Source organism: Amblyomma maculatum, chromosome 5, assembly GCF_055883805.1.
Source record: "Amblyomma maculatum isolate TAMU_Amacu chromosome 5, ASM5588380v1, whole genome shotgun sequence".
Taxonomy (NCBI): domain Eukaryota; kingdom Metazoa; phylum Arthropoda; class Arachnida; order Ixodida; family Ixodidae; genus Amblyomma; species Amblyomma maculatum.
The window spans coordinates 16,741,267-16,767,771 of NC_139348.1; the positions used below are offsets into that span (position 1 = coordinate 16,741,267).

At 47.2% G+C, this 26,505-nt stretch overlaps 1 protein-coding gene across 1 annotated transcript in view; it reads right to left on the bottom strand.

The window, feature by feature from the left end:
- The window catches only part of LOC146187810 (uncharacterized), a 121,939-nt gene extending 96,920 nt beyond the window's left edge, over nucleotides 1–25,019 (bottom strand). Inside the window, exons 1-3 of the mRNA XM_084603445.1 lie at nucleotides 24,887–25,019; nucleotides 24,054–24,278; nucleotides 22,671–22,772 (exon numbers count right to left, since the gene is read on the bottom strand). Coding sequence (XP_084459571.1) covers nucleotides 22,671–22,772; nucleotides 24,054–24,278; nucleotides 24,887–24,892 — 333 coding nt within the window. The 5' untranslated portion in view covers nucleotides 24,893–25,019. The remainder of the gene's footprint in view (nucleotides 1–22,670; nucleotides 22,773–24,053; nucleotides 24,279–24,886) is intronic.
- Nucleotides 25,020–26,505: the final 1,486 nt, after the last annotated feature.

Genomic DNA, 26,505 nt, shown 5'->3' on the forward strand with positions numbered 1-26,505 from the left:
GCACTTTGCAGCTATTAGACGAGATTAACCGCTTGATTTTTAAGCTGATTTGGTGCTAGAACAAGGGTGGGCATCGCGCCCCCTTTAATGTTTGATAAGGCGAAAGCCTCATGTGACTGATCAGACGAATTCCTCTCAGAACGTGCCACGGAAGCTGTACGCATGAAGTGGTGCCAGATGTTGTGTGATGTCAGCCTTACACAATAATATAGGCTTTAAAGAGAACTGAATAGAAAGTAGGCTTTAGGGAGTAGCCCCGGCGCGGTGATGCAGTGCTAAAACGCCCGACTACTGTGCCGGAGTATGCGGGTTCGATCCCGACCGCCGGCGACTGTGTTTCGATGGAGTCTAAACGAAGTGGCCTCCATATGCTGTGCGATGTCAGTGCACGTTAAAGATCCCCAGGTGGTCGAAATTACTCCTCAGCCCTCCACTATGGTATCCCTTTCTCTCTTTCCGCTTTCACGCCCACCTTCCTCCCTTTCCTTACGGCTACGATTCAGGCGTCCAAAGAACTAGTGTGACGGATGCTGCGCCTTTCCTCTCCTGTGAACAAATTAATATTATTATTATTATTATTAGGGAGAAGGTAGAGGGTTCAAGGCCCTAAACTGTGAAGACGTCTATTCCAAAATTAAGCCCTAGGGTAAGAGCTCCAGAAGCGCACATGGGTTGGAGACCCAGAGAGGTTCGCGGGTTTGAGGCCCAAAGGATTTGAATGCCGCAGAAAGTCATCAGTTCAACCCCCCGAGAAGGTCGTTAGTTCGAGTCGTGTGAAGGTAGTGTTTTATAGTGCCATAGAATGTCGTGAGTTCGAGTGCTAAAGACCATCCTGGGCTCAAGTCCAAAAAAAGAAAGAAATGGGTTCTCGCCTGTCCCTCGTGGCACGGTTACCATAGCAACTATAATGTCAGCTGTTGTCAAGCCACCGAAGCGGCGAGTGGGACCATGACATGCACAGCACACGCTCTTCTATCAGAGATCACACTTGGCAGCTCGAAAAAACAGGGCCAAAGCGAGCGAGGAGACACAACACGGGCGCAAACTATTCACTGAATTTCAAATTACAAAAGTAAGCTTTATAGGTGCACTAAACCATAAAACAAAAAAAAAATGAAACAATACCCCCACTTCCACACCTGCGATTTGAAGCCATTGTGAAATCAAACCTACATGGCCTAAAAACACACAACCACTAAAAAAAACAAAAAAATTGAAAGCAGTTCACATACCAACCACCCCCGTACCGTGCACTTGTACTGAAGAAGCTACTTAAAACAGCTATCTCCTTATCAAGCACGTTAACCGAAGGTGATGCAGCACACGCGTCCTCTTCTTTTTGATCAAGTAAGCTTCCACCAGCTCAAGACATATCTGTTCACCGTGATTAAACAAAATACTTTTTTTATTTAGCACAGGAAAACAATCGTTGCAACTTCTGCTGTACAGTGCGAGGTTCGAGCACACAGCACCTTTCAACGACCTACCGTGCTCCGCCAGACGTTCACTGACAGAGAGGCCAGTCTGACCGATGTGGTTCTTGCCGCATGAAAGTGGAACTTGATACACAACACCTGTGTCACAGTCTCTAAGCCTCTTTCTGTGGGCTATCGTGCATCTAGCTCCTCCTTGCACTATCACCACCATGCTCAAGCCTTTTGCGCACATCACTGCACACACCCCCTAGCTTATTCTTCGCGGTGAAAACAATGTTAACTCCGTACCACGGCCCGGCTTTTCCAGGCTATGTGAAATGCTGTGGACGTAATCTTTGCCACCATACGTGTACACGAACTTTCCTCAGACCTTCCCATCTTAAAGAGGATCCTTTCAGAGAGCTAAGCCAAGGTCTGATCAGGAAACCCAGCTTCCTTAAGCCTGTGCAATTGTCTGTGGGCGCCCGTGTTGTGTTACTGTAGCGCCCGTGTTGCTCTTCAGACGAGCACCATGGAAGGAAAGCGACAGTGCTCGTCTGGGCAGCAGTACATGCTGTGGGAAATTTAGTCTTCTGACCCACACGTAGTCGCAGGATAGAAGGTCGGCCAACAGCATAAAAACGAGACGAGACAGGGTAAGCTGGTTGCTGAGACGCCCGAAACACGTCTCTTGAAGAGACCCCGTCAAGCCGCTGAACAAGGACAGCGTGTCACTATCGAAATGTCAGTAGAGGAAACTGCACAGGTTGAAGACACGGCTACCAGGCCTTTAACTGACCGCACCGTCTTACTGTCTGGCAGCGCCTCTGCTAAGCACGCGTTAGTGGCGAAATTTGCGGACAACTAGTTCGGTTACGTGTGTAGTCGGTGCGGCGGACAATATGGCACAACAAGGACGTGCCACCGATGAGTACGTTCATGTAAGTAACTTTATCATGTTGTAACTGCGCAGGTTGAAGACATGGCTACCCGGCCTTTAACTGACTACACCGTCCGACTGCCTGGCAGCGCCTCTGCTAAGCACGAGTTTGCGCCGGAATTTGTGGACTAGTTCAGTTACGTGTGGAGTCGGCGCGGCAGACTATGGCACAACAAGGACGTGACACCGATGAGTACGTCCATGTAAGTAACTTTACCGATCATCGTGTCATAATCCTAAGCATAACGCGAAATTCTGAATAAAAATGTGTGTAAGTGCCTTACACACAGCAAACTGGGTCTCTTACTACAGTATCACTGCCCATATATACAAGCACAACCAAGCCTAACCCTAGCTTCCGCTATTACAGTGTTCTGCAACTTCATCGGAACCGTCTTGGAAAATTTTCCCGCCTCGACCGGTGCGAACATTTTTTAAGACGGTTACGATAAAGCTGCAGAACACTGCAGATCCTAGCTTTGCCCAACTAAGCCATCAGCAATTTATTGCCTTTATCTGAAATCGTAATTCTTGTCCCTTTATTTTTGCTGTCTCTAGTCCAGGCGTTTCAGAATTCCTTAGTGGGTCCTGCGGCAGCAGCAATCTCCTTCATTTAGTCGTTGACCGTAAACCATTATTAATAAGAAAAAGCCTGAGCTCAAAGGATCCTTGAAAGGGAAGACTTGAAAAGTTAGCCCTTTTGTCATGTTGTCGAAGCTATGCTCGTGGGCCTTCATTGTAATGGCGCTCCTGAATGGCCACGTATCACTGTGATATGGATGGGCGGCCAGCCCGCATCAAATATTGTGAAAGTATTCACAAGTTTATTGAAGCACTGAAATCTCAAACATGTGTCCTGGACTGGTTACCAAAGTTAGAGCCTTTAGTTGCGCTTAGATAACTATAGTGCGACAAAGCCATACTCGAAGGAGTTGGCGATTTTTACTTTTTCTGCAATGTGTTTTGCTGTCTGTAAAAGCATGGCAATAAATAAGAAAGTCTGCCGGCAGAGAGGAGCACGGTGGCAGCATCATCTCAGCAGATGCGTGCGCCCGCGTGGAGAGGAGGAGGGTGGTTGCCGAAGTGCGCATGGGCGTGCTGCAGGCGAGAGCTGACCGAGTGGAGCGGGAAGTGTCTGCCGGCATCGCATATGCTGGGCATGATAATTGGCTCGGCATAAAACGCCGGTGCACTTTGATGCGTTCAACTGAACGTTGGTTGTCTTCGATGCAACGCTCGGTAGCCAAAGCTTTTGTTCGCATTCGGTTCAGCACCGTTGAACTCCCCTAATTTTTAGAGCGCAGCTCTTTGGCGCCCGTTCCTGGGTTTCGCGTCGGCGTCGGCGGCCTCGTAACTAGTTCCGCCCCCCAGTTCGAGCCGGCGCTTCGGTAACTGGAGCCTCGCAGGAAGAGGGAAGGAAAGGGTGGTGGGGGGAGGGGGTCGCCGGAGGCAGCGCTAGCAGCGACTGACTGATGCCGCTGCCGCCGCTAGCGAGTCAAGAGAACGTGACTGCGTAGAACACTGTCGCCGCCGTGCAGAAAAAGGAGGAGGGGGTCCCCCTCTTTCTGCGTGGCGGCGAGGGTTCTCTCCGTTTGCGTGCATCCCTTTCTCACTCGCTAGCAGCGTCAGCTCAGCGGCATTAGCATAGAGAAACATACTTCTGTAAATTATTAATTTAAACAGCGCAAACAAGAAGACAAATGACAAGATAAAAGAAAGCCACGGTATAAGCGCTGACTCACAACTATGCCTAAACCCTTTACTCCAAGGCCCAGAAAAAACAAACATGAAGAAAACGAAACAATCACGTGAAGCAACCCCTGGGTTCACCTGCTGCACAAAAATTCACTTAAAAAAGACACCTCTTTGCTTGAAAGAGCAAGAGAAGTCTTGCTGACACACTTATTGTCTGTTGAAATAAAATATGATTGCATTATCTCTCTCGTCATCTTCTCTTTGTGGCGATACAAAATCCTAACCTTGTCAAACTTAGGAGTGCACTTGTTCTACTTCTTCATTATTTCACATGAATGGCAATGTGATACCAGAAACGTTTTGTCCTTCGATGTTAGCTTCCACTCCACCTACAAGGTAGATAGCTTATCATACGTACACCGGCTTGCATCAAAGCGTATGCTTTCCTTGCTCTTTCCATATAAACGTTGATGCTGCGCCGGTCATGTGCCGCCGGGCAGGCCTGCCTCACCGTGCTTTTCAATGCGTCACCTCGTTTGGCCGGTAACTTGTTTCCTTGTCTGCAGAAATAATTCTGTCGTGTTTTGAACTGCGAACGCTTTTAGCAAGTCGTTGGTTGCGCAACGTGAACGTATTTTGCATGTGTAAGATAGAATAGGAGCCGTGACGCACCTTTAGTGTGCAGTTACTGTATATTTTTGGGTCGTGTTTTTCTGAAGAACATGTGCATTCCTTCGATTGCGTAATTTTCTAAGACAGCTTTACGACAGAGAATTTTTCAGTGGCTCAGATGTATTTTAACACAAACATTTATTCGGCAGTGTAAGAACTGTGTGTTGCGCATTTCAGATCGTTTTGTGAATGGTGTTTACTTCGTTGTATTTGCACAACGCATGGGCTTTTGCCGCTTCGTAAGCACCATTTTTACAAGCCGAATTTCATGTCATGGCTAAAGCATTCTCGTTGGGGTCTAAAAAGCGCTGCTACCTGTTCGTGGCCTGTATTTTGACATCTACTGCTACCGTACGGGCAGAGGGCAATTTAGTCGGCGATCATGAGTATAAGCATAGCATTGGGCTACTATTATGTATTCAGTGTGGTGTGTTTAAATTGCTGAACAGACTACTGATCAAGGCTGATTTATAAACATTCCGTTCGGGCTATGCCTGCATTTTTCTTCCTTACTTGTGTCTACAACTCCTTTTTGTTCTCACGGGTGATGTCTTAAAGGAAAGACGCACAGCCGGTGTGCGACGTTTCTTCATCGTTCCGCGTGCATCACCATACCTTCAATCTTGTTGCTCTTTTTGATATGATGTATTTTATAAAGTGTGTGATCCAGTATTCTTTCTGTACGTGTCATTCAATATGCAAACAGGAAAGAAACTTTTTTGTATGGAACCACTGCACCCTTGTGTGTCAATGAGAAAAGTGGCCCAATAATTGCGAAAAATTACAGTAAGAACAGCTCTGATTGCATTGTTCTAATCTGCATGAACTAAGTCAGCCACGCTTATGTTCTGCGAGAACCTTGCCGGTATTTCCAGTGAAGAGGTTGCAATCCGCGACTTTAATACCTCCGTATGCGTGGCATCGTTGAAGCACTTGCGTGCAACTCTAGACTCTGTAGGTGATATTTTAACAGCTAAAGGTTAGTGAGAATTAAAAGCATTTCTATCGAAACCGAAACTAAAACAGAGCAAATGACGTGCCGAAAATCTCGGAGGCCAAAATTAGCGGTCTGACCACGCTCGGCCGCAGGGCCCTATGGAAGTGTCCACTTTTTACGTATGTTTCTCTATGGCTGCTATCTGCTCGCCGCGTAACGTTCCTATGGCCCCATGCGCTGCTTCCCGCAACCTCCCGATAACTCAATAGTTCTCTTCATTTCTCCGACCACGAAGCTTCTTTCATGACGGCCAAGAATTGTTAGTGGAGTGTTTCTTGAAGGAATACGGGTGAAAAATTAATTGTAATTGTACATACGTATCTTGCACGAAATATTTGCCTCAATCTATCGAAAAGGCGAAACAGCTGATGAGCTGAGCTCAAATGTCGCATTAGGAAGTAGCGTAATCGTGGGCAATATTTTTAATTCAATTTATCTACTTTGTTAAGGCTCATGGGGAAAATTCCTCGTTCGCGAGATATGTCCTCAAGATATAGGAATAGGTTATGATTTCCAAAACATTTTCCCGGTCAGGGCGTCGCAATACGTTGTAACGTCGACATAATTTCACCATTAGGCTTGTACACAACCCCGCAAGAGAAGTGGTAGAAGAGAATGAGGAAAGGCTTTCGCCACTAAGCTCGTGACGAAGATGTGTGCAATATTGTAATTTGATATCACATTAAACACAATGCCTCTTCCGGAGTCGGGGGAAAGCCGAAATGCGGCTTTGGCGCGTCCGCGTCCTGTATTGTTTCATTGAAGGGAATACAGTATTATTATTATTAGTTAAAATATTATCTGTATGCAGGGACAAAGATAAAATGCATAAAATTTAATGCAGCCTAATTAGACAGAAGGGAAGACAAGTATTCACATATTACAGCGCTCGTTTGTGTACTTCGTTCATCCTCATCTTTATTGCGCTCTTTACCCTCAACACATATTGCAGCGGTGAGACAATTCATTGCATTTTGTTCGAACGACATCCTGGGCCATTTATTTCATTCATACATTATTGTTATAATAAATTACGTTTTAATAGGCACGTTCTGCAATTTATTTGTTTTACTTAGTAATTGTGGTCACTTCTCCTAGTCCCTTGTAGTCTGGCCCCTCATAGTCTAGGTGAGGTAATGGCCACGATAAATATCAGTTCTAGAATAAAATATGTTTTGGAAAACATTTAGATATATATATTGGTGTTTCTGTAGTCTAACTCATCCTAACGATTTCTGCTCTGTCGACCTAATATTATTGCTGTTGTAATCATTATGTTGTAATATTAGATGTTGTAATTATTAGGAACTAGAGACCAGATTCCCAGCCTTCGCTGGAATATGGAAAAAGCAAGAGAGTTCCAGAAAACCATCTACTTCTGCTTTATTGGTTATGCGAAAGCGTTTGACTGCGTAGATCACAGCAGATTGTGGCAAGCTCTCCAAGAGATGGGTGTTCCAATTCACCCCATCTGTCTCCTCAGGAACCTTATGAAGGGCAAGAGGCCACAGTCAGAACTGGGCATGGTCTTACTGATTGCTTTCCAATTGAGAAAGAAGTGAGAAAAGCTGCATACTGTCGCGCTGCCTATTTAACTTATATGCTGAGTGCATCACGAAGAAGGCCGGTCTGGAGAAGTTTTCAGCTGGAGTAAAGATTGCTGGAAAACGTATCAACAACCTTAGATATGTGGATGATGCCACTTCAATGGCAGAAAGTGAAGTGGAACTCAAGAGACTTCTGATGCTCGTACAAGAAGAGAGTGAGAAGTTTGGGCTTAAACTGAACATTAAAAAGACAAAGATCATGACGTCTTGCCCTATCAAGTCCTGGAGCATCAAGGGACAAGAAGTGGAAGCTGTGACAGATTTTCCCTTCTTGGGCTCCAAGATTACCTCGGTATAAGACTGCAGCCATGAAATTAGGAGACGCCTGCTTCTGGGAAAGAGAGGTATGGCTAGCCTTGACCGCCTGGTAAAGAGCAGAGACATTAGACTGCCAACCAAGATCCGTATAACTCGTGCTATGGTCTTTTCAGTTATGTTGTATACGGATGCGAGAGTTGGACTGTGAAGAAGGCTGACCACCGAAGAATTGACGCGTTTGAATTGTGGTGCTTGCGGAGACTCTTGAGAGTTCCTGGGACTGCTTGAAGATCAAATCAGTCTATATTGTCGACCATAAACCCTGACAGCTCATTGGAGGGTCAAATTCTAAAGTTCAAGCTCAACAATTTTGGTCATCTGATGAAAAGAGAGGAGTCGCCGGAGAAAGATTTGATGTTTGGAAAGGTTGAGGGTCACCGGAGAAGGGGTAGGCAGCGAACGCGGTGGTTAGATGGCATCCTCGAGGCGCTGAAGATGAAGTTATGTGATGTTAGGAGGGCAGTGAGAGACCGGAAAGCGTGGCGTGATATGGTCCATAGGGTCACTAAGAGTCGGACATGACTGAACGACTAAACTGAACTTAATTTATTTAAGCAGAATGAACCTTTGTTTAGAACCGTTTTTCAGTGTTTAGAATTAACCGGTAGGTTAGGATATTGCCTAAATGACAATTATCATTCTTGGTTTCAGGATACCGTACTCTACACGCGTTCTCTAGTATACGCATGACATTGCGCACTCGTCAAGCTGCTTAAATGCATCTTTTGAAGCAAAAGCTTCACTCGGCTAGCTGCGGTGCGTTTCGCTTTGCTTGTGAAACGCTTTGTTTCCTGCATCAAAGAGGAACACAGGCCTCAGTTGATCAGCAGCCCTAGTCCAGGCCGCCGCAAGTGCCAGCCGTCTCGCGAGCCCGGCGGCTGAGGGCCTTCTGGGCCCCGACCGAAGAGCATCCGAGGGGGGAAGCCTCCCAAGCCTCTTCAACGGGGGTAAGCGTGCGCCGCAGTTTGACCTCCAGCCGACATACAGCCGCATGCCAACGGCACACGGCCTACTCGCCGCCCGCTTTTTCGCACGTGTAGTGCAGGGAGCGGGCGGCGCTCCTTTCATTTGCTGCTGCTTTGCTTCTTCTTCTACATCACACATCTTCTTTACACACCTGGCCAACTGCAGTCGTACCGGTACATATCCCCGGTGTCCGCGAAGCGTCGCACGTGACGGCATTGTTTATCTATTCGCCTCACTGCGCAGGCACGGTGCTCCTCAGCGCGGGATATAAGCCGTAGAGCAGCCACTCGATCACTCGCTACGCTCGCCTAGAAGCCGAATCCGCTCATCCAGTCGACATCATTCGCCGGCATGAAGCGGTTCACATAGGAAACATGAAGCTGAGAGAGCTAAACGAGCGATGGAAACCCAGAAGAGTGAGAACAGGGAGTTGCAATGCGATGACGCAAGGCAGGAAGAATGTGAGACAAGAACAACAACAGAGAATCGATTCGGTCTCATCAACGACTGCTACTTCGTTCTCTTTGTATATCCTGGCTTAGCTGAGTTAAGCTACTGCAAATTTTTGCTTCCATCCTTCATGTCCTCATAAATGCATGAAATGAAATGGCCTGCTTTTCAGGCAATTTAATGAATCTGCCTATGGCAACACATGTTCACAACAGTTAGAAAACCTAGTTAGGATTGTGTTGCAAGTAGTAGCTTGGGTTGATGGTTTACTTTAGTTCTTCTTCAGTACAATACGCAGAGAATGAATGTGTTTTTTGTGTGTATATGAATATGGCCCCTGTTTGTTAAAATATTTGAATTCACCGCGCTTGCCGCGGCGACATCACGAAGTTTTCAATGCAGGCATCGCGTTCATCTCTTTTGAGCAAACATTCATGGAGTAACTTTTATTTATTGTAAAAGTTTAACAAAAATGTGTGCTTTTATTCTGCTGATGCTCCTTCAGAAGTTAATTTAGGAGCACTTTACAAAGTATGAGGCCCATCGTTTATGCCGGTTTTTGTGTGTACTATTCATTCACTGACAATTGCAGATATGTTTAAATTTATAGAGGATATGTGTACCTGACATTCCTTCTGGAAATATGCGAGACGAAAGGACTCAATATACGTTTCTTCTCTCAATTGGCGTCAAACATTTAACTCCTATCGTCGGAATACAGGCCAAGGGCAAAGCCGAGGCCCAATGAAGAAAATCCTGAAAACGAAAAAAAAATTCGCTGTGGCGTGCTATCTGCCCTAAGTTGGGGCCGCAACCTCATCGGCTTCGGGGGACGCATCGCTATCTCTAGCCAAGAAAGAAAGGCGGCCGCTGGGGCTAACAATGGCTCCGCTGCGTTGCTCCGGCGACCGCCACCGCCTCGGGAACAGACAAAGCGTAAAAGTTTCGACATGCTGAAGCTCTGACCTGCTCCGGCATTTTGGTTTGGACTTGCTCGCAGCTCTGTGCTCTCTACCGTCCCCAGACACCGGATGTGAAGAAAGGACATATCAGAGGACTGACTTCCTGTCACGTGGGAGTCCGCTGTTTTTTGTTTGCTTCTTACCTCAACGATGTCGTCGCCGCAATGGCGGGAACATCGGCTGGGCCACACTATCTGGCTGCAAAGCTCCGTGAACAATAGCCCCCCGCCTTCCTGGAGTTGGTTGTCTCGCTTTCCGCGGTTCGGTTGCTTGCTCTGGGCCCTTCTTTGATGAGCGCTTCATTACAAAGCGCGGAAAAGCCTACTATCTAAACTCGCACACATGCGCTGCGAATTGCTCCGAATATTTGGCGCGCGAACTTTTTCGATTATATAGTACGACTTTAATTGACTTACTGAACTGATTAAATGCATAAAAACACTTATAGGGGATTAGATCGCTCCAATACAGAGCCACCAAGGTGGAATATTTATCGACTAAAGTATATTTTGCTTTCTAAGGCTGTGGTGAAAAAATTAGCTGGGGTTTATTTGGGGTTAAACCTGGAGTTACCCGAGAGCTGCATGGCTACGCTTATGTTCGCCTTGAAAGTAAAGACATGACTTTTGCACATAGCAGTTGTCTGTATGATTTCACCTTTATTTATGCCATAGGGGACACTTTTGGCCACTAAAGTGTCATGATTCGAAAGCCACTATCGCGCAGTAGTCCGAAGCTCACCGCTACGGCACCCCTTTCTCTGTTTTCACTCACAACTTCGCGATGACGCGATAGCGTAAGTTCCAGCCAACATATTGCTGCGAAACATACAAAACTGTATTTGTTGTTTTTTAGCAGCCGCCGGCATGCGGCCTTATCACTCTGACTCTGGATCGCGTATCAGTTCTGTATTCTTTGCTTGTTAATGCTTGATGTCGCGAGAAGCACCTTTATCTGTTTCGTTTTCGAGCAAGATGCGCCGAGATCTGTCTCGAAGATTCCGGCCACTCGCCTATGTTTCTACAATGCTCCAGGGTTGTGCTAGTAGCAGTTTGCGACGGTATCTAGACCGTCCTGACCAACCGTTGACCAGCCGACCAAAATTGAGCGTTGACGAGCGCGACGGGCATGCACATTTGTTGCTATCGCCGCCGACAAGCTGCTTAGTTCTTTTGCGGGCGCAAGGCAACCCACTAAAGAGTTTCTTCAGTGCTATTCTCGACTCTTCATTTGTGTCACCGACCTCGTCACCACCACGTGATATTTAGCGGAGGCGCGCCCTTGATCCTTCAAGCGAAGACCTCAGCCTAGTTGCTGTCACCCTGGGGGACAAGCCTACAGGTCACCGAGTCAGCCGCCGACTCCAAGGCCTACAACCCGAACACGGTATGCTGCCTTACCCCGTTAGACTCCGGAAAGCACTAAATTTGGCAATGTCTCAGTCAACAGTGCCAGTCGTCTTCGTGCAGCCCCGGGAGCCCCCCCCCCCCCCCCCCATCTTCCAAGGACTGCCCAGTGAAGATGCGGAAGAGTGGATGGATCTTTTCGACCGTGTGGCAGAATTCAACGGCTGGAACGACGCTGCGAAACTCAGGCAAGTCTACTTTGTTCTTCAAAGACATGCTCGAGTTTGGTTCGAAAATGACGAGACTTATTTAAAGGATTGGGAGACATTCAAAGCAGAGTTTTTGATGGCATTTGCTAGTTCTGTCTGAAAAGAAAGAGTTCAGGCCCTCCTCAAATCAAGACTCCAAATCCCTAACTAGCCCGTCCTGGTCTACGTAGAGGTCATGAAGCACCTATTTCGCCGCGCCGACTCTAAAATGTCCGAAGGTGAGAAAGTGAAATTTTTATTGCCAGGCGTTAGTTTCTTTTTGCAGGGCTGGTCAGAATTCCGACAAAACAGTGGCGGAATTTGAAACAAGCGTCGACCATCGAGAGGACGATGGACACCCGGATGCGCCATTACGAGTGACCACTCCAGCCGGTCTACGCAAACGCCTACAGCAGTGCATCCGCGAGCGGAGAGAGCATTCGGGACCTCCTCCAGGAGATCGCGCGAGAAGAACTCCGCCGGTTGCTACCGCCATCCCAACAACCCCAGTTGGCGACGCTCGAGGACGTCGTCCGTGAAGATGTCAAGCAGGCCCTGGGTGTTCCTCAAGTGACGGCTCTGACTGCTCCAGTCCAATAAGCAGCAGCCATGAACTATGCTGCTGCATTACGTCGTCCTGCACCCCGACGTGACCTTCCAGCCCTTCGTCGCTACCGTCCTGTTCCAAAAAGCCGCCCCCTGGCCCCCGCCCGTCAAGCCTACTAATGACCCCCCGCCCCAGGAAGTGCGACGCCTGGGAGACTGCGAACAACCGGCCATCATGCTTCCACTGCGGCGAGGTCGGCCACATCCTACACCACTGCCCTTACAGACGCATCGGCCTGCGCGGCTTCGCCATGGATGCCCCACGACCCCATCCTGCCAAGCGACCACAAGAAATCGACGACTTCCTGCTGAGAGGAGAGCACGCGTCACCAATTCGTCTGTCACACTCACCCTCGCCGTACAAGGGCCGCTTTGCGTCGCCAGGCCGTACCTACGATGACAGTGTGCGCGGAAGGCTCCCAAGCCTTCGAACTAAATAGAGCAACCTTTGGAGGTGAGGTTGCTTCACGGCTGAAAACGCTAAGATCCTCCATCGCCGACGACGAGTCACGACGACGCAGCCATTAAATCGCCGATCCACAAGACGACAACGTCGACGAGATCACGACCAGACTTCAAGTTGACATCGCCGCCAGCGACGTGACCACAATGTGCCCCGGCTGTGACCTCAGCACGAGACGAAGCAGAGAATGAACACCGAAGCCAACGTGCAGTACTAGGACCTGAACAAAAGCGACCTTGCGGTTGCTGTCGAAGGACGCATAGTTACCGCCCTAGTGGACACCGGAGCTGACTACTCTGTCATCAGTGGAGCTTTCGCTGCCCAGATCAAGAAAGTAACGACCATTTGGGACGGCCCGCTAATCCACAGCGCTGGCGGTAACCTTATTACGCCATCGGGGCGATGCACCGCAAAGGTTACAGTAAATGGACGTACCTACGCTACCAGCTTCGCCGTCCTACAGCACTGTTCTCGCGACGTGATTCTGGGCATGGAGTTTCTGAACGAACATCGACCGATCATCAACCTCCGATCCAAGCCCATAACGCTTTCGATGGAGAAAGCCATACCGACTACGAGAACTTCGGCGCATCATGTTGCTCTCAACGTCCTCGACGGAGAATTGACCATACCGCCCCGATCAAGCGTCATCCCCCATGTGGGTACAAAAGAAGTCGAACTTGCGGAAGGGGTTGTCGAAAGAAACACTCAGCTGATAGAGCACTTGGAGTCGCAAGAGGTGTCACCCATTTCCGCCATGGGCAAGCTCAAGTGCTCGTCACGAACTCCACCGAAGAATACCGGCACCTGAACAAGGGCATGACGATTGCTTTCCTTGACGAGCTAGCGGACACCAGAGAAGCCTTCGCCCTCCCAAGCCAACTTGAAGACAATGCACCCAACCGAGCCAAGCAGCCCGATTTCGCCATTAACCCGGCGCTCCCCCGAGACAGACAAGACCGAATTCGCACTCTTCTTGAAAACAACAGCGAATACATTTCTTCAGCGTCGATGGTGCGGCAAACTGTTGGCAAAGCATCACGACATCACGGACGAAAACAGTCGACCGCTAAGTCAAAGCCCCTACCGTGTTTGGCAAAGGCTTTGACGCGGCTGCGTTGATGGCCGGTCACAAGTATTTGTGACCTAATGTTATATTTCATTGCTGAAAATAAATAGAAAAATAGTACCACACCGTACAGAATAGAAATAATGTACCGACAGGGTGCGGCAGTACGGCAATCGCTTGCTAGCATTCAAACTGCGCGCCTTTAACGAAAGCGGATGTGCAGCGAGCTTCAGCCGCTTGGTGCGCTACAGTCAATAGGGCCGTTGGGCGCTATGGAAGTGTCCGCTTTTTACCAAATACCTTTCTCTATGCTGGGCGCCACTGGCCTGAAGCTGCTTGTCAGTGCTGTGGTCAGCTTCCCCTTTGTAAACATCAGTAAATACATCTGTGTGTGTGTATCTCGCTACATTATTGGTTCGATGGGCTGGGTAGCCTACAGCAAGCACGGAACTCCGCAGCGTTCTTCGACTTCCCGGCTCTTTAAGCCATGACTAGTGACGGGGCTGCACCATCGGCGTCCTCCTCAACGGCTATGGCTATCATTACCCGCCCACGTGATCCTGGAACCTTCAATGGAGTGGATGGTGCTGACGTGCAGGTCTGGCTCGCTATGTACGAGATCGTGAGTGCACAGAACAGGTGAGACCCGACCATGAAGTTCGCTAACGTCATTTTCTACCTGACGGGCACTGCAAAGGTCTGGTTCGAGACCCACAAGGAGGAACTAACCAGTTGGGACCTCTGCAAGACGAAACTTTCTGACTTGTTTGGTAAGCCAATCGGACTTCACCTCGCCGCGCAGAAGGAGCTTGCATGCCGAAAACAATCGTCCAGAGAGTCGTACGATCTATACATTCACGACATTTCGGCTCTCTGCATGAAAGTTGACACCGCAGTGTTAGAGAATGTTAAATTTGGCAATGTATTAAGGGAATAGCCGACGACGCCTTCAACTTGCTCGTGTGCAAGGACTGCGAAACTGTTGACACGATTCTAAATGAATGCCGCCAGATTGAACAAGCGAAAAGCCTCCGTATTTCCTCTCAGTTCACGCGGCTGCCGAACATGGTTGCGATGTCGTCCTGCGTGGACTTAACCCCAACTGCCCTTTGCCAACGTCCGACAGCCTGACACGACTTGTGCGCCGGGAACTAGATGCAGTGTCTCCCACAGTTTCCCAACTATCGGGACCGGACATTGCCCCTACGGTATTCCTTATACAGGCTGTTGTCCGGCAAGAATTCGCCACTATCCGAATCCAACCTATATGCTCTATTAGCTCCCCAGATAATCGCCGTGTGTCCCCGGTACTTGGTTCTGGACATCCGCACTGCCTTCGCCGCAACCTCGACCCAGGTGAGTGGAGAACACCTGACATCAAGCCTATCTGCTTTAAAAGAGTGCGTTTAACTGCTCCCGAGTCGGTCATATCTCTCGACACTGCCGAACTCGTCCGCCATAGACTTATCGCCGCTACCCGGATTACGTCTATTCTCGCCGCCCTTCATCGCCCTCTGAACAGCAATTCTCAAGCTCCGACGCTCAGACTCCAACCCTTCGTCGCCGCCCTGCACCGTCATTCTCCGTCGCCTCGATCTCGCCGCCCGTCATCTCCTGATCCATTTGCTCACTGTCTTTCGGGAAATTGATGGCTGCAGCGTCTGGAGGTGATACTACTCTCACGACCCGACCCGAAAACCCTCCAACTCTCCAGGCCCGGTGAAACATGCTTAGAGTCGACGCGGACGGGATCACTGTTACAGCTCTGATCGATACGGGGGCGAACGTTTCCGTTATGAGTGCCCGTCTCCGCCATCGCCTAAGGAACGTGCTCACTCCTGTCCGCTCAGCTGTTGTCCGTGTTGCTGATGTTGGTACTTCTGCTGTCGTTGGAATGTGTGCAGCTCGTGTGTCAATCGCCGGCCGTCATACTTCTGGTCTCTTCACTGTCCTTAAACACAGCCCTTCTGATCTAATCCTCAGCTTTGACTTTCTTTCTGAACAATCTGCCGTCCTTGATTGTGCCACAAGTGTTGTTCAGCTCGACCTACCTTTTACGGAGGAGCCGCCGGATCCAGTTATGCACCGCCAATGTACTGTCAATTTTCTCCGCCTGGACCGTCACCTATGTATCGTTCGTGTCCGTCCCGCCAGTCCCCGATGGCCAGCAAATCGTTACTCCAGCCCTTAATGTACCTCTCGCACGGAAGGTTGCCCTTGCGCATACAGTGGTCACTACCCCACTGAAAAACAAAACGTTCTACGGGGCAATAACCTCACGCAATCTCATAAAATCACATAGACTCTCATACGGTACACGTCACTATCATAAAATATCTTCCATAATTTATGTTAATGTACAAGAAACTATTAAATCTTACGCCGTTATATGCGACTTAAGTGTGATTTCTTACGTGAATTGAGTGAGACTGTGTGAGAAAATGTAAGGTTATTGCTTCATACAATTTTTTCAGTAGGGTATGTATGCCAATGAAGTTTCCCTCCGGTCCTCAACTTCGCATCGCACGTTCAGCACGTTCAAGGCATGTCGTTCGCCACGCTGTGCCCTGCTTCCGAATGCGTTGTATCAGCTGTTACAGGCTGCATACCCCCCTCGGCGAACCGCCACTTGTCAGACGTCCCATCATCTTACGAATACACAAAGGTGATTGCTTCTGACCTTTTACCAGCACAAACTCACGACCTCGGATCTCTTCTTTCCTCTTTTCGCGACATCTCTGACTGCGATAACCACCCTTTGGCTCGGACCTCCGTGGTTACGCATCGCATAAACATCGGTGACGCCGCTCCTATTGAAAGATGTCCGCATAGAGTGTCCAGTACAGAACGCAACATCATTCAGCTGGAGGTGGACAAGATGCTTACTAAAGACATCATAGAACCTTCGTCGAGCCCATTGGCTTCACCAGTTGTCCTTGCTAAAATTAGAATAGGAACGGGCGCTTCGGCGTTGATTACCGGCACCTCAATGGCATCACGAAAAAGGACATGTATCATCTCCCAAGAATCGATGACGCTTTGGATTGCTTTCACGGAGCCAAATGTTTCCCTTCCATCGACCTTCGATCCGGCAATTGGCAAAGTGCTGTCGATGACAAAGACCGTGAAATGACCGCATTCGTCACACCAGATGAATTATACCAGTTTAAAGACATGCCACTCGGTCTCTGGAATGCGCCTGCTACCTTCGAGCGAATGATGGACTCCATGCTTCGGGGCTTTAAATGGATTACATGATGGTGTTACCTCGACGACGTCGTAGTTTTTTCCTCCACAAGAATGACGAGCATTCTTTTTGTCTTCCGCAGAGCCGGGTTGCAGCTCAACTTGTCGAAATGCCAATTCGGACGCCGCCAACTCACAATTATTGGGAATCTTGTCGGTGCTTCTGGTGTCCGCCCAGGTCCTGCTAAACTTCAAGCTGTCAAGAACTTCCCTCTGCCTCGATAATCTACGGATGTGCGAAGCATTGTCGGCTTGTGCTCCTATGCCTGACTTTCAATCAAAAATTTTGCTGCCATCGCTCGTACCCTCATCGACCCCCTTAAGAGCGACACCCCTTTTACCTGGGGCCCTGCTCATAAAAACTCATTTTCTTCACTGATTCACCGGCTCACCTCACCATTATTAGCCCATTTCGACCCGTCGGCTCGAATAGAAGTTTGCACAGATGCTAGCGGATATGATATCGGTGTCACGCTCGCCGAACGTCACCAAAGTCAAAGTCGTGTCATCGCATATGCCAGCCGCCTCTCTCCACTGCCGTGCGCCATTACTCCATTTCACAGCGCGAACGCCTAGCTCTTGTTTGAGCCGCGTCTAAATTTCGACCCTACCTGTTTGGCCGTCTTTTCTCGGTTGTGACTGACCACCATGCTCTTTGTTGGTTTTCTTCACTGAAGAACCCTACAGGCCGGCTTGGTCGTTGGGCATTGCGCCTCCAAGAGTATTCCTGCACCGTTGTCTACAAGTCAGGGCGTCTAATCGAGACGCTGACTGCCTGTCTCGTCACCCTGCAGACATGACCTCGGCCCTTGCTTGTTCGCTATCTCTGATCTACTTAACATCGCGGAAGAGCAGCAGCAAGACTCCTCCTTGCGCTCACTAATCGATCACCTCCGCGGTGCCATCCCAGACCGTACACTTCAACTCTTTGTTCTTCGCGATGACATCCTGTACCGCCGCAACTTTCGCCCTGATGGACCGCTGCTCCTGCTCGTCGTTCGCTAGCGTCTCCGCTCGTCTCCGCTCGTCTGTCCTCAGGGAACTACATGACCTGCCCACCGCGGGTCACCTTAGTATCTCACGAACGTACGATCGGGTCCGACGCCGCTCCTTTTGGCCCGGTCTATATCGTAGTGTTCGGCGTTACGTTGCCAGCTGCGACCGCTGTCAACGCAGGAAGCGCGCATCCACATTGCCTGCCGGTCTTCTGCAGCCTATCGACGTACTCCTAGAACACTTCCATCGTGTAGAACTAGACCTCCTCAGACCATTTCCGACATCCAGTTCCGGCAACCGCTAGATCGTTGTAGCGACTGACTACGCCACCCGATACGCTATCACGCGTACATTACCAACCAGTTGGGCCACCAATGTTGCCGATTACCTGTTTACAAAATGCCATCCTTCACCACGGTGCTCCACGCCAATCGCTGACAGACCGCGGCCGCTACTTTTTGTCCTTGGTATTTGACGACATACTCCGGTCCTGTTCCACGCAGCATAAGCTCACTACAGCCTACCATACTCAAACGAACGGGCTTACTGAGCGCTTGAACATGACCTTCACTGGCATGCTATCTATATACGTCGCACCCGACCATCGTGATTGGGACATTGCATTGCCCTATGTAACATTTGCTTATAATTCGTCGCGCCATGACACCCCACGGTATTCGCCTTTCTACCTTCTATTTGGTCGACATGCTGCATTGCCATTGGATAAACTGCTGCCGCCATCTTTGGGCTCGACCACGAAGTACGCGCGTGATGCTATCGCCCAAGCAACTATGGCCTGCGAAATCGCCCACGAACGCCTTACCGCCTCCCAGACCTATACCAGAAGTCTGTTACAACCGCGGGCATCGTCCAGTACACTATGTCCCAGAGTCACTCGTTCTCGTTTGGTCTCTTTCTCGGCGTGTTGGTCTTTAATTATTTATTTTTTTCAAGATACTGCAGACCAGTATTCCGGTCCTAGCAGGAGTGGCATACATATATACAGCGCACAAGAAACGCGATAAATCACGCAAAGCACCCGTAAAACTAACCAACAGAGGCAATGTAATGACATGAAATGTGTTGACCAACAGCCGGAGAGACAAAAAAGGAAATTATGACAAACATTTTCGCGACATCAAAGTAACAATACATGGCCTAAAACTCCGACCCAACTGTGAACCAAACAGATGTTGCTATAGAGCTGGTCTAAGTCTGGAGACTGAATTAAGCTTTCTGGAAGAGTGTTCCGTTCAGAAATTGTCCTTGGATAAAAACCATGCATAAATGATTTAGATTTTGCATAAATTGGCTGCAGTGAGTGACTATGGTGATGACGTGTCCGCCTAGTGCTGGAAACCTTCACACACGGTGGAGGACTGAGGTTTAATTGGTTGTTTAAAATTTTATACATAAAGAGTAAACGAGTCATTTTCCTGTGAGTTTCAAGGAGCGGAATGTTGTTGGCGGTCATGAGGTTAGTAGGAGAGTAAATTCTTTGATATTTAATAAAGATGAACTTGACGGTTGTTCTCTGTATTTTTTCAATTCTATAAATGTCTTTTTTTAGTGTGAGGGTCCCAGATGATTGAAGTATACTAAAGTTTAGACCTGATATATGTGGTGTAAGCCAGTAGTTTAAGATTGGATGGAGCATCTTTGAGTTTATGTCTGATAAAACAAAGTTTCTTAAAAGCTGATGAACAAATATTTGAAAGGTGATCACTCCCGAAGAGATTATTAGTAATAGTAATGCCAAGATATTTATTTTCTTTATTTCTTTCTTTATTCAATGATTACCCCGCTTAGCCCGAGGGCGCTACAGCAGGGTATGAACTTATCCACTATATAAGGTAACTCGGTAGACCAATGTATTCTAACTTATAGAGTAATTTTCCGTGCTCAACTTTATCAAACGCTTTGCAAAAATCTAGTAATAATAGCACGTCAACTTGACCGGAGTTATTGAGTGTCGTAGCAAATTCGTGTACAGTGGATACCAATTGCGTGACAGGTAAGCCCAAATATAACCAGCCAGATTATGCTCTAGTAGCTTGCAACATGTGGACGTTACAGATACGGGTCTGTAATTAGACACTGTGTATTTATCTCCCTTTTTGTGCAATGGTACAACACGTGCCCGATTCCAATCAGAGGGTACTTTACCACTACCGAAAGAAGCTTGAAAAATCTTTGCCAGAAAAGGTGCAATCTGCGGAGCGTAGCGCGTTAAGAATGAAGTATGAATAGCATCTGGGGCCTGGGCTTTTCTTTTCGTCCAGGTTGTGTAACATCGTTAGGGCTCCTTCAGCCAAAATGACAGGTACATCCTCAAAATTTATCTGAGAGTTTAACAGATTTTGCTCACTGCGAGTTGAAAAAACAGTTTGAACGTACTCATTGAAAACCTGTGCAATTCTTTGCTTTCCTTTACTAATCTACCATTTACCCTAAGCTCCTTAACATCGTCCTTGCCTTGAGCGAGATAACGCCAAAATTTAGATGAATTGCTCCTTAAAAAACTGAGAAAGTGTTGTATTGAAGTAGCGCTTTCTTGCGATCTTAATCGTCTCAGTTAAATTAACTGCGCTTTAAATCGTGGAACTTTTGTGACGGCTTTTCGCCCCTTTTTCTTATACGTTTCAGTTTATGGCTGGTGTGTATCATGTCCCTGTCAATCCATGGGTTTTTTCGATTTTTTTTACATGTCTCGTGGGCACGAAATGTTCTGTACAATATCGAATAGCACTAGTGAATCTATTCCATAAACCGTGCACATCTTTCTCAATATTATTATCTAGATTATCTGCCAGGTATTCAATAATGGCCGTGTCATTTGCGCGGCAAAAGTCTTTCTTTATGGTCTTATAATTTTGGGCAGGCCTCATGATTTGTTTTGTTGTCCAGAAAAAAATGCACTAAACGGTGATCGGAAATACCAGGTTCGACACAGCATTTGGCCAACAAAGAGAAGTTCTAACACAGCATCTTCGCGGGTACATTCAGTTACGATTTCGTCGATACATAATCCATACATAGTCTCGAGTAAAGCGTCAGCATTCTTGTAGTTCCCATACACAGGGCGCTTCCAGTCAATGTGCGGTAGATTAAAATCCCCGGTTAGAATTACATTTCTGTTAGGTAGATTTAAAAGATGTTCGTTCAGTTGTTCAAGAAATAATTCGTGCTCGTCGGGTGTGCGATAAAAAGTTCATAACAAGAAAGAAAATCCATGCAATGAACCTTTCAACAATAAGCTTTCATGTTCAGGTATTTGGTCCAGAACGGTCACACAGGTGTCAAATTTAACGAAAACTGCAACGCCGCCACCACGTGAACCACGATCTGGCCTGAATAAGATGTAACCGGGTGGGATTATTTCGTCATCACAAATCGCGTCATGTAGCCAAGTTTCTGTCATACACTCTTAGAAAAAATGTAGTATTTTTACTAACTTTAGGGTAGCAACTGCTTGTCACATATGTTACTACCTTGTTAGTAAGTGCAGTTAGCAATGGGAAGGTTAGTAACTGTTACTAACCTTCCCGTTGCTAACTTCAGTTACTAACAGGGTAGCACCCGATTGAGTTAGTAAGTGCAGTTAGTAACGGGTAAGTTAGTAAAAGTTACTAACCCTGTCGTTACTAACTGCAGTTGCTAAAAGGGCAGTAACTCATTGAGCTAGTAATATGTATACATATAAAACTTTTAAAATTCCTGCTGCTCACGTCAGAACTGCCTCTTGAGCTGAACTACATGGACAGGGAGGGCACCTTTTGCTCTGCAAGTAATAACAATGAATATGTTTAAAATCGGTAAAATCAGTATTACATTTTGAATTTAAGCCAGAGTCATGTAATTGTAGCCCATTAATATGCACAAACAAGTCTGCTGATGCACATTTTGTACCAAGCCAAACTTATAACTACAATATATTCATATTCGGTGCTTTGCACTTGGTGAGGAGCAAATGTCTTGCTCTATTTCGCACTGCTGGATAAATGCAGCATGCTCACGAATCAATTTATGCGCACACTTCTTAATAGGTGCATCTCCAGCGGCTGTACATATAAATTTTGTTCGCATAAAATATTTCATCATCTCATCCCGGGCTTCTATTTCGCAAGCACAACATGCGTATTAATTTTACACGTAAAAACATTATTCATGACATTTTTGCTAAATATCCGCATGTGATATTCTAAACAGAAAAGGGAAATTTGCACTCCTATATAGCTCTAGCTGAAATGCCATGGATGTGGTATCTGCAGAAGGTGTTTTCACGTCACGCAAACTGAAAAATAAAAAAAGTTGCCTTCTTTTACACAAGAGACTCCAATCAACTCTCATCAAATTATTGCTCATTGTCATAAGAACAGGGGGCCAGAAGTTTGGTTCATGGATGTTGATCAGGAACTAACATTTGCACTGTTTAAAAGCCAGGAAAAAATAAACTCAAATAGCGCAGAACGGACTGAACTTTTATTTTCCCTCCAAATCTACATTATGCAGTCTTCTTCAAGCCCTCTTCAATGCACGATATGGGGCGCAGTACTGACAGGGTCCTGGCGGATGTTTGAAGGCCACAAAATGTTATAAACAGTAATGTGTTCTTGTTGTGGCTGCTGTACTTAATATCAAAAATCCAATATATTTCTGTAACAGCTGCAATACCGTCTGGTCAATGGCATCCATATTGAGTGCCTCAAAAGTGGCGACGATTTCTTTTGCTTCATGCAGCTGCGAAGTCTCCAAAGAAAGAGCGGCGTAGGTGTCCTGCGCCAATACCATGAGTCAACATTAGTGCCAATTTTATGAGTAAACTATCGAAGGGAAATGAAACAGTACACTTATCGGCCCTTTCAGAAATCTGGGCTGCTCCTTCGGAAGCATCGGCAATATGCGTAGAGCACCAACTGCGAAGCAATCAGTCAACCAAAATTCTGTTATAGCACTGAGCAAGACTATGAACATGAAAAAGTTATAAATACATTTTTTGTGCCTCCTTCCAATTTTTCGAGACGTGCTCCTATCTCGGAGGCTGTTTCTTTGGCACACCGTCGGCCCTTGGCCAGCTCCAAGCACCGTGCTCCGTAGTGATTTATAAATGTCAACAACTTCGATACGAAATTTATGCCTGTCATTGCGGTGAACTCCTCATGAAGCTTGAATGAGAAAACTTTTCACTTAATTACTAAACTCAATATTTTTATCGATAATAATAAAACATAAATCGAGACACAAAAGGAAACACCTGACAGAAGTCTGTCTGGTTGGGAAATTTACCTTAAGGTACAGGTGAATAACCCCAACAAAGTTCTTTAACAGAAAGACACGAAGTTTTGAAGTGGACTTGGCTGCTTCTTGCTGTAACTCCGGGCGATGCGCAGCTTGGTTTTTTAAGCCCCTGCATTGACCACCTCCGTGTCAATGGCCGCAAACCATAGATGTATGAAGAGGGAAGGGTCCCAAGAGAGCGATTAACGTTCCCCGTTGTTTGCTGAATATGCCACGACTCAGGTGAAAGCCTCCTTCGCATATAAGTGTCATTGTCTTTTATACTAACCGTTCTATTGAAGTCGATTTTGTGATCGCATCTGTTGCAGTGTTCGGACACCGCACTGGCTGACTATGCATTTGTCAAACGTCCGCTCTGTGTTGCTTCATGCTTTCCTCGAAGTTTTTCTTTTCCCGTACATATGAAGCCGGGTAGACCAAGCAGGGGTTTTGTAGACCATGCTTTGAATATTTTTTTTAGGGTGGCGGTCTTTCGGCCGAGATAGGAGACATTCGATGCTGGTTGCCAGACCCTTCCCTCTTCGCACATCCATGGTTTGCGACCATTGGCGCGCAGGTCGTCAACACAACGGCTTAAAAAGCCAAGCTGCGCCTTGATTAGAATTACACCATGAAGTAGGGGCCCAGTCGGCTTCAAACCGTCGTGCGTTTTTTGTTATAGAACTTAGATAGGGTTCTTCACCTGTAACTTGAATGAGGACAATGTGCATTCATGCGAGAAAGAATTCGGAAAAGGAATAAATATAGCATCCTGCTCACCATTTCCGCATTCGATAGAGCAGGGTACTTTTCGATAACTTCAGCTGTTGATGACTGCGTGTCTTTCATCCACTGCCTCCTCGATGCACTGGTCTGTTTCATCAAATGGAATAGCTTCGCGTTATGAGGAGAAGGCCGCTTGATCTCTTTTTTCATGAACTCCACGTGTCCATTAACGGTCAGTTCATCATGCAGAATTGCTGCGTCTGGTGGGAGATTTGTAGTCTGAAAAGAAACACTAAAATGAAGAGCTGCAGGGCTGAATAATCTACACATAACACAAAAAGGGCAAGCCTAACATATACTGTTTCTAACGTTTCTTTGAATTACGTTGCATCGTTTCTGTTACTATACATACGCGACGAAGCTGTTTTCACTGCACTACTGGGCCAATCGCATTAGTCAGATCACAGTGATTGTGCGAAACAACCCTATTCAAGGTAAGCCAAGGCAAAAACAATCGAAGCTGAGCATTTTCTTCCTGTGTAAGCTATTCAAAAAGGAAAAATGCAGTGTTAGGAAATACATCAAGTTAGAATGCCCGGGGATGAACATAGCCGAATTGCCGCAAAAGGGCTTTCAATATTTATCCCTTTAATGAGAAGTATTTCTGAATGCTTGAAAATGCTCATGTGAGTCTGAAAGTCTTACTTTCCACTGAAAAACATGTCAGAAACCCACGTTTTCATCTGCCATTCTGATCGAGGCTAGATCAGGCAGGACATCAACGGATGCGCGTATGAAACATCGCGGATCGCTGCCTGTTACTCTGATAAAGGTGCCCTATTCAGGCGGCAGTCCACATTGCACATTTAGGTTCGGAAATCACTTACCTCCATCCGTCCTCTCACCAAGGCATGACCAAAGTCCGTGTTCTTCAAAGCATCAACAACATCGGCCTGCGTTTGTCCTTTAACACTGATTATCTTTTTGCGCTCTTTAAACAATGGTATTCGAATGAACGGAGTTCCGTAGCCATTATAACACGTGGATAATGTTCTGATCAAACGCCTACAACATGCTTGACAAACACGCACGCACGCGAAACGGGCAACAAGCGGCTTCCCGCGCGACTGTGCCCCGACGTAACGTAACACAATCGTGCACCCGCCAGGAGCCTCAACCGACGGCGCTGTGGGCGCCGCCACCGCCGTCCACCGGCCAGTTTTGTGTCTGCAGGGGGAAGCGTAGCAGGCGTGGCAACAGGAGCCGGCGCGCCGCTGCTGATAGCTGCCGGATCTCAGCCTCCCTTGGGGTTGACAGGTTTTTTTCGGGGCTCAAACATAGCTAAATGGATCAAATATTTTTAGTCTGGACATGTGCGCCATGTGAAAGACTTTTGCATAGAGAACAGACGTGTATATCAGCGTCCTCGAAATGCATCAAACTGACAGTAATATTCTTTAGTTCGCTGTAAGCAAGGTTTATGTTTTCCTTTTTCTACTCAGCTGTCAACCGACCAGGCGTATCGGAGAAGCCAGCTGCAGCTGCAAGGCAGGCATTGCAGGAAAATGAAAACATGTTGCTGCTGTGACAGTGTTTTAAAGCGCAGCGATAAGTTGCCGAAAACTAGTCATCCGCAAGCATTAGGAATACAAAGTGCCAGAAAAGTACCCGAAGTTTTCGACGGTTACCAATTGAAACTAGAAGGAATCGAAATTATTTTAAAGAAAAATGTATACATGCTACTACGTAGGACAGTCCTCATTTTCCTCATGCCGCCTCACTCAGGCCACTTTCGGCAAGCTGCAGTTCGTGACGTTTCTGCTCAACGATGACGAGGAGGGATGGAAGCCGAGTCGATGGCGAAGGTCATACATAGCCATTGCACAGCACATCGTGGGAACGCACCGCCGGCGGGTTTCATTGAGGTGTAGACGAGACGCCTCATCCGAAACGAGAGCAGCCGGCGGCGATCGCTCGCTTCAAACCACTGCCGTGTCCGCCAAGAACAAAGAGCCCTTCCCTCGCGGTGTTGCCTTACGCGCGCTGCGGCGTCGCCTCCTCTGTTTCCGAGGTCTATGCAATGGCCCTGTGGCCGCGTGAAAGTAAATAAATGCAGGTTTTATAGCTCCTCCTTTTCGACTTGATCGTTTTGTTCACTTGACATATTTACTCTGCCTTATTTGCTGAGCTTGGTGGCATTTATACTGTATATTATTAATAAATGCAACACCTAGCCCTACTTTTCATTTATTTTTCCTGTTCCGTTTTCACAGAAAGGTGAATAGGGGATCGGAGTTCATGAATGGTACGCAAAAAGTGTTTAATGCTTCATCCACAAAGCATTGCCCTATCAAGTTCCTCTGAGATGCGATATAAAGGGTGATTATTATTTTTTTAACGTTTACAGCTCATTAGTTTGAAATCTGACAGAGTAGCATCGGTGTGGCCTAATCACGTGCACAGCTAGATGGACACGTGCGTGATAGAACTTAGTGATTGGACAATA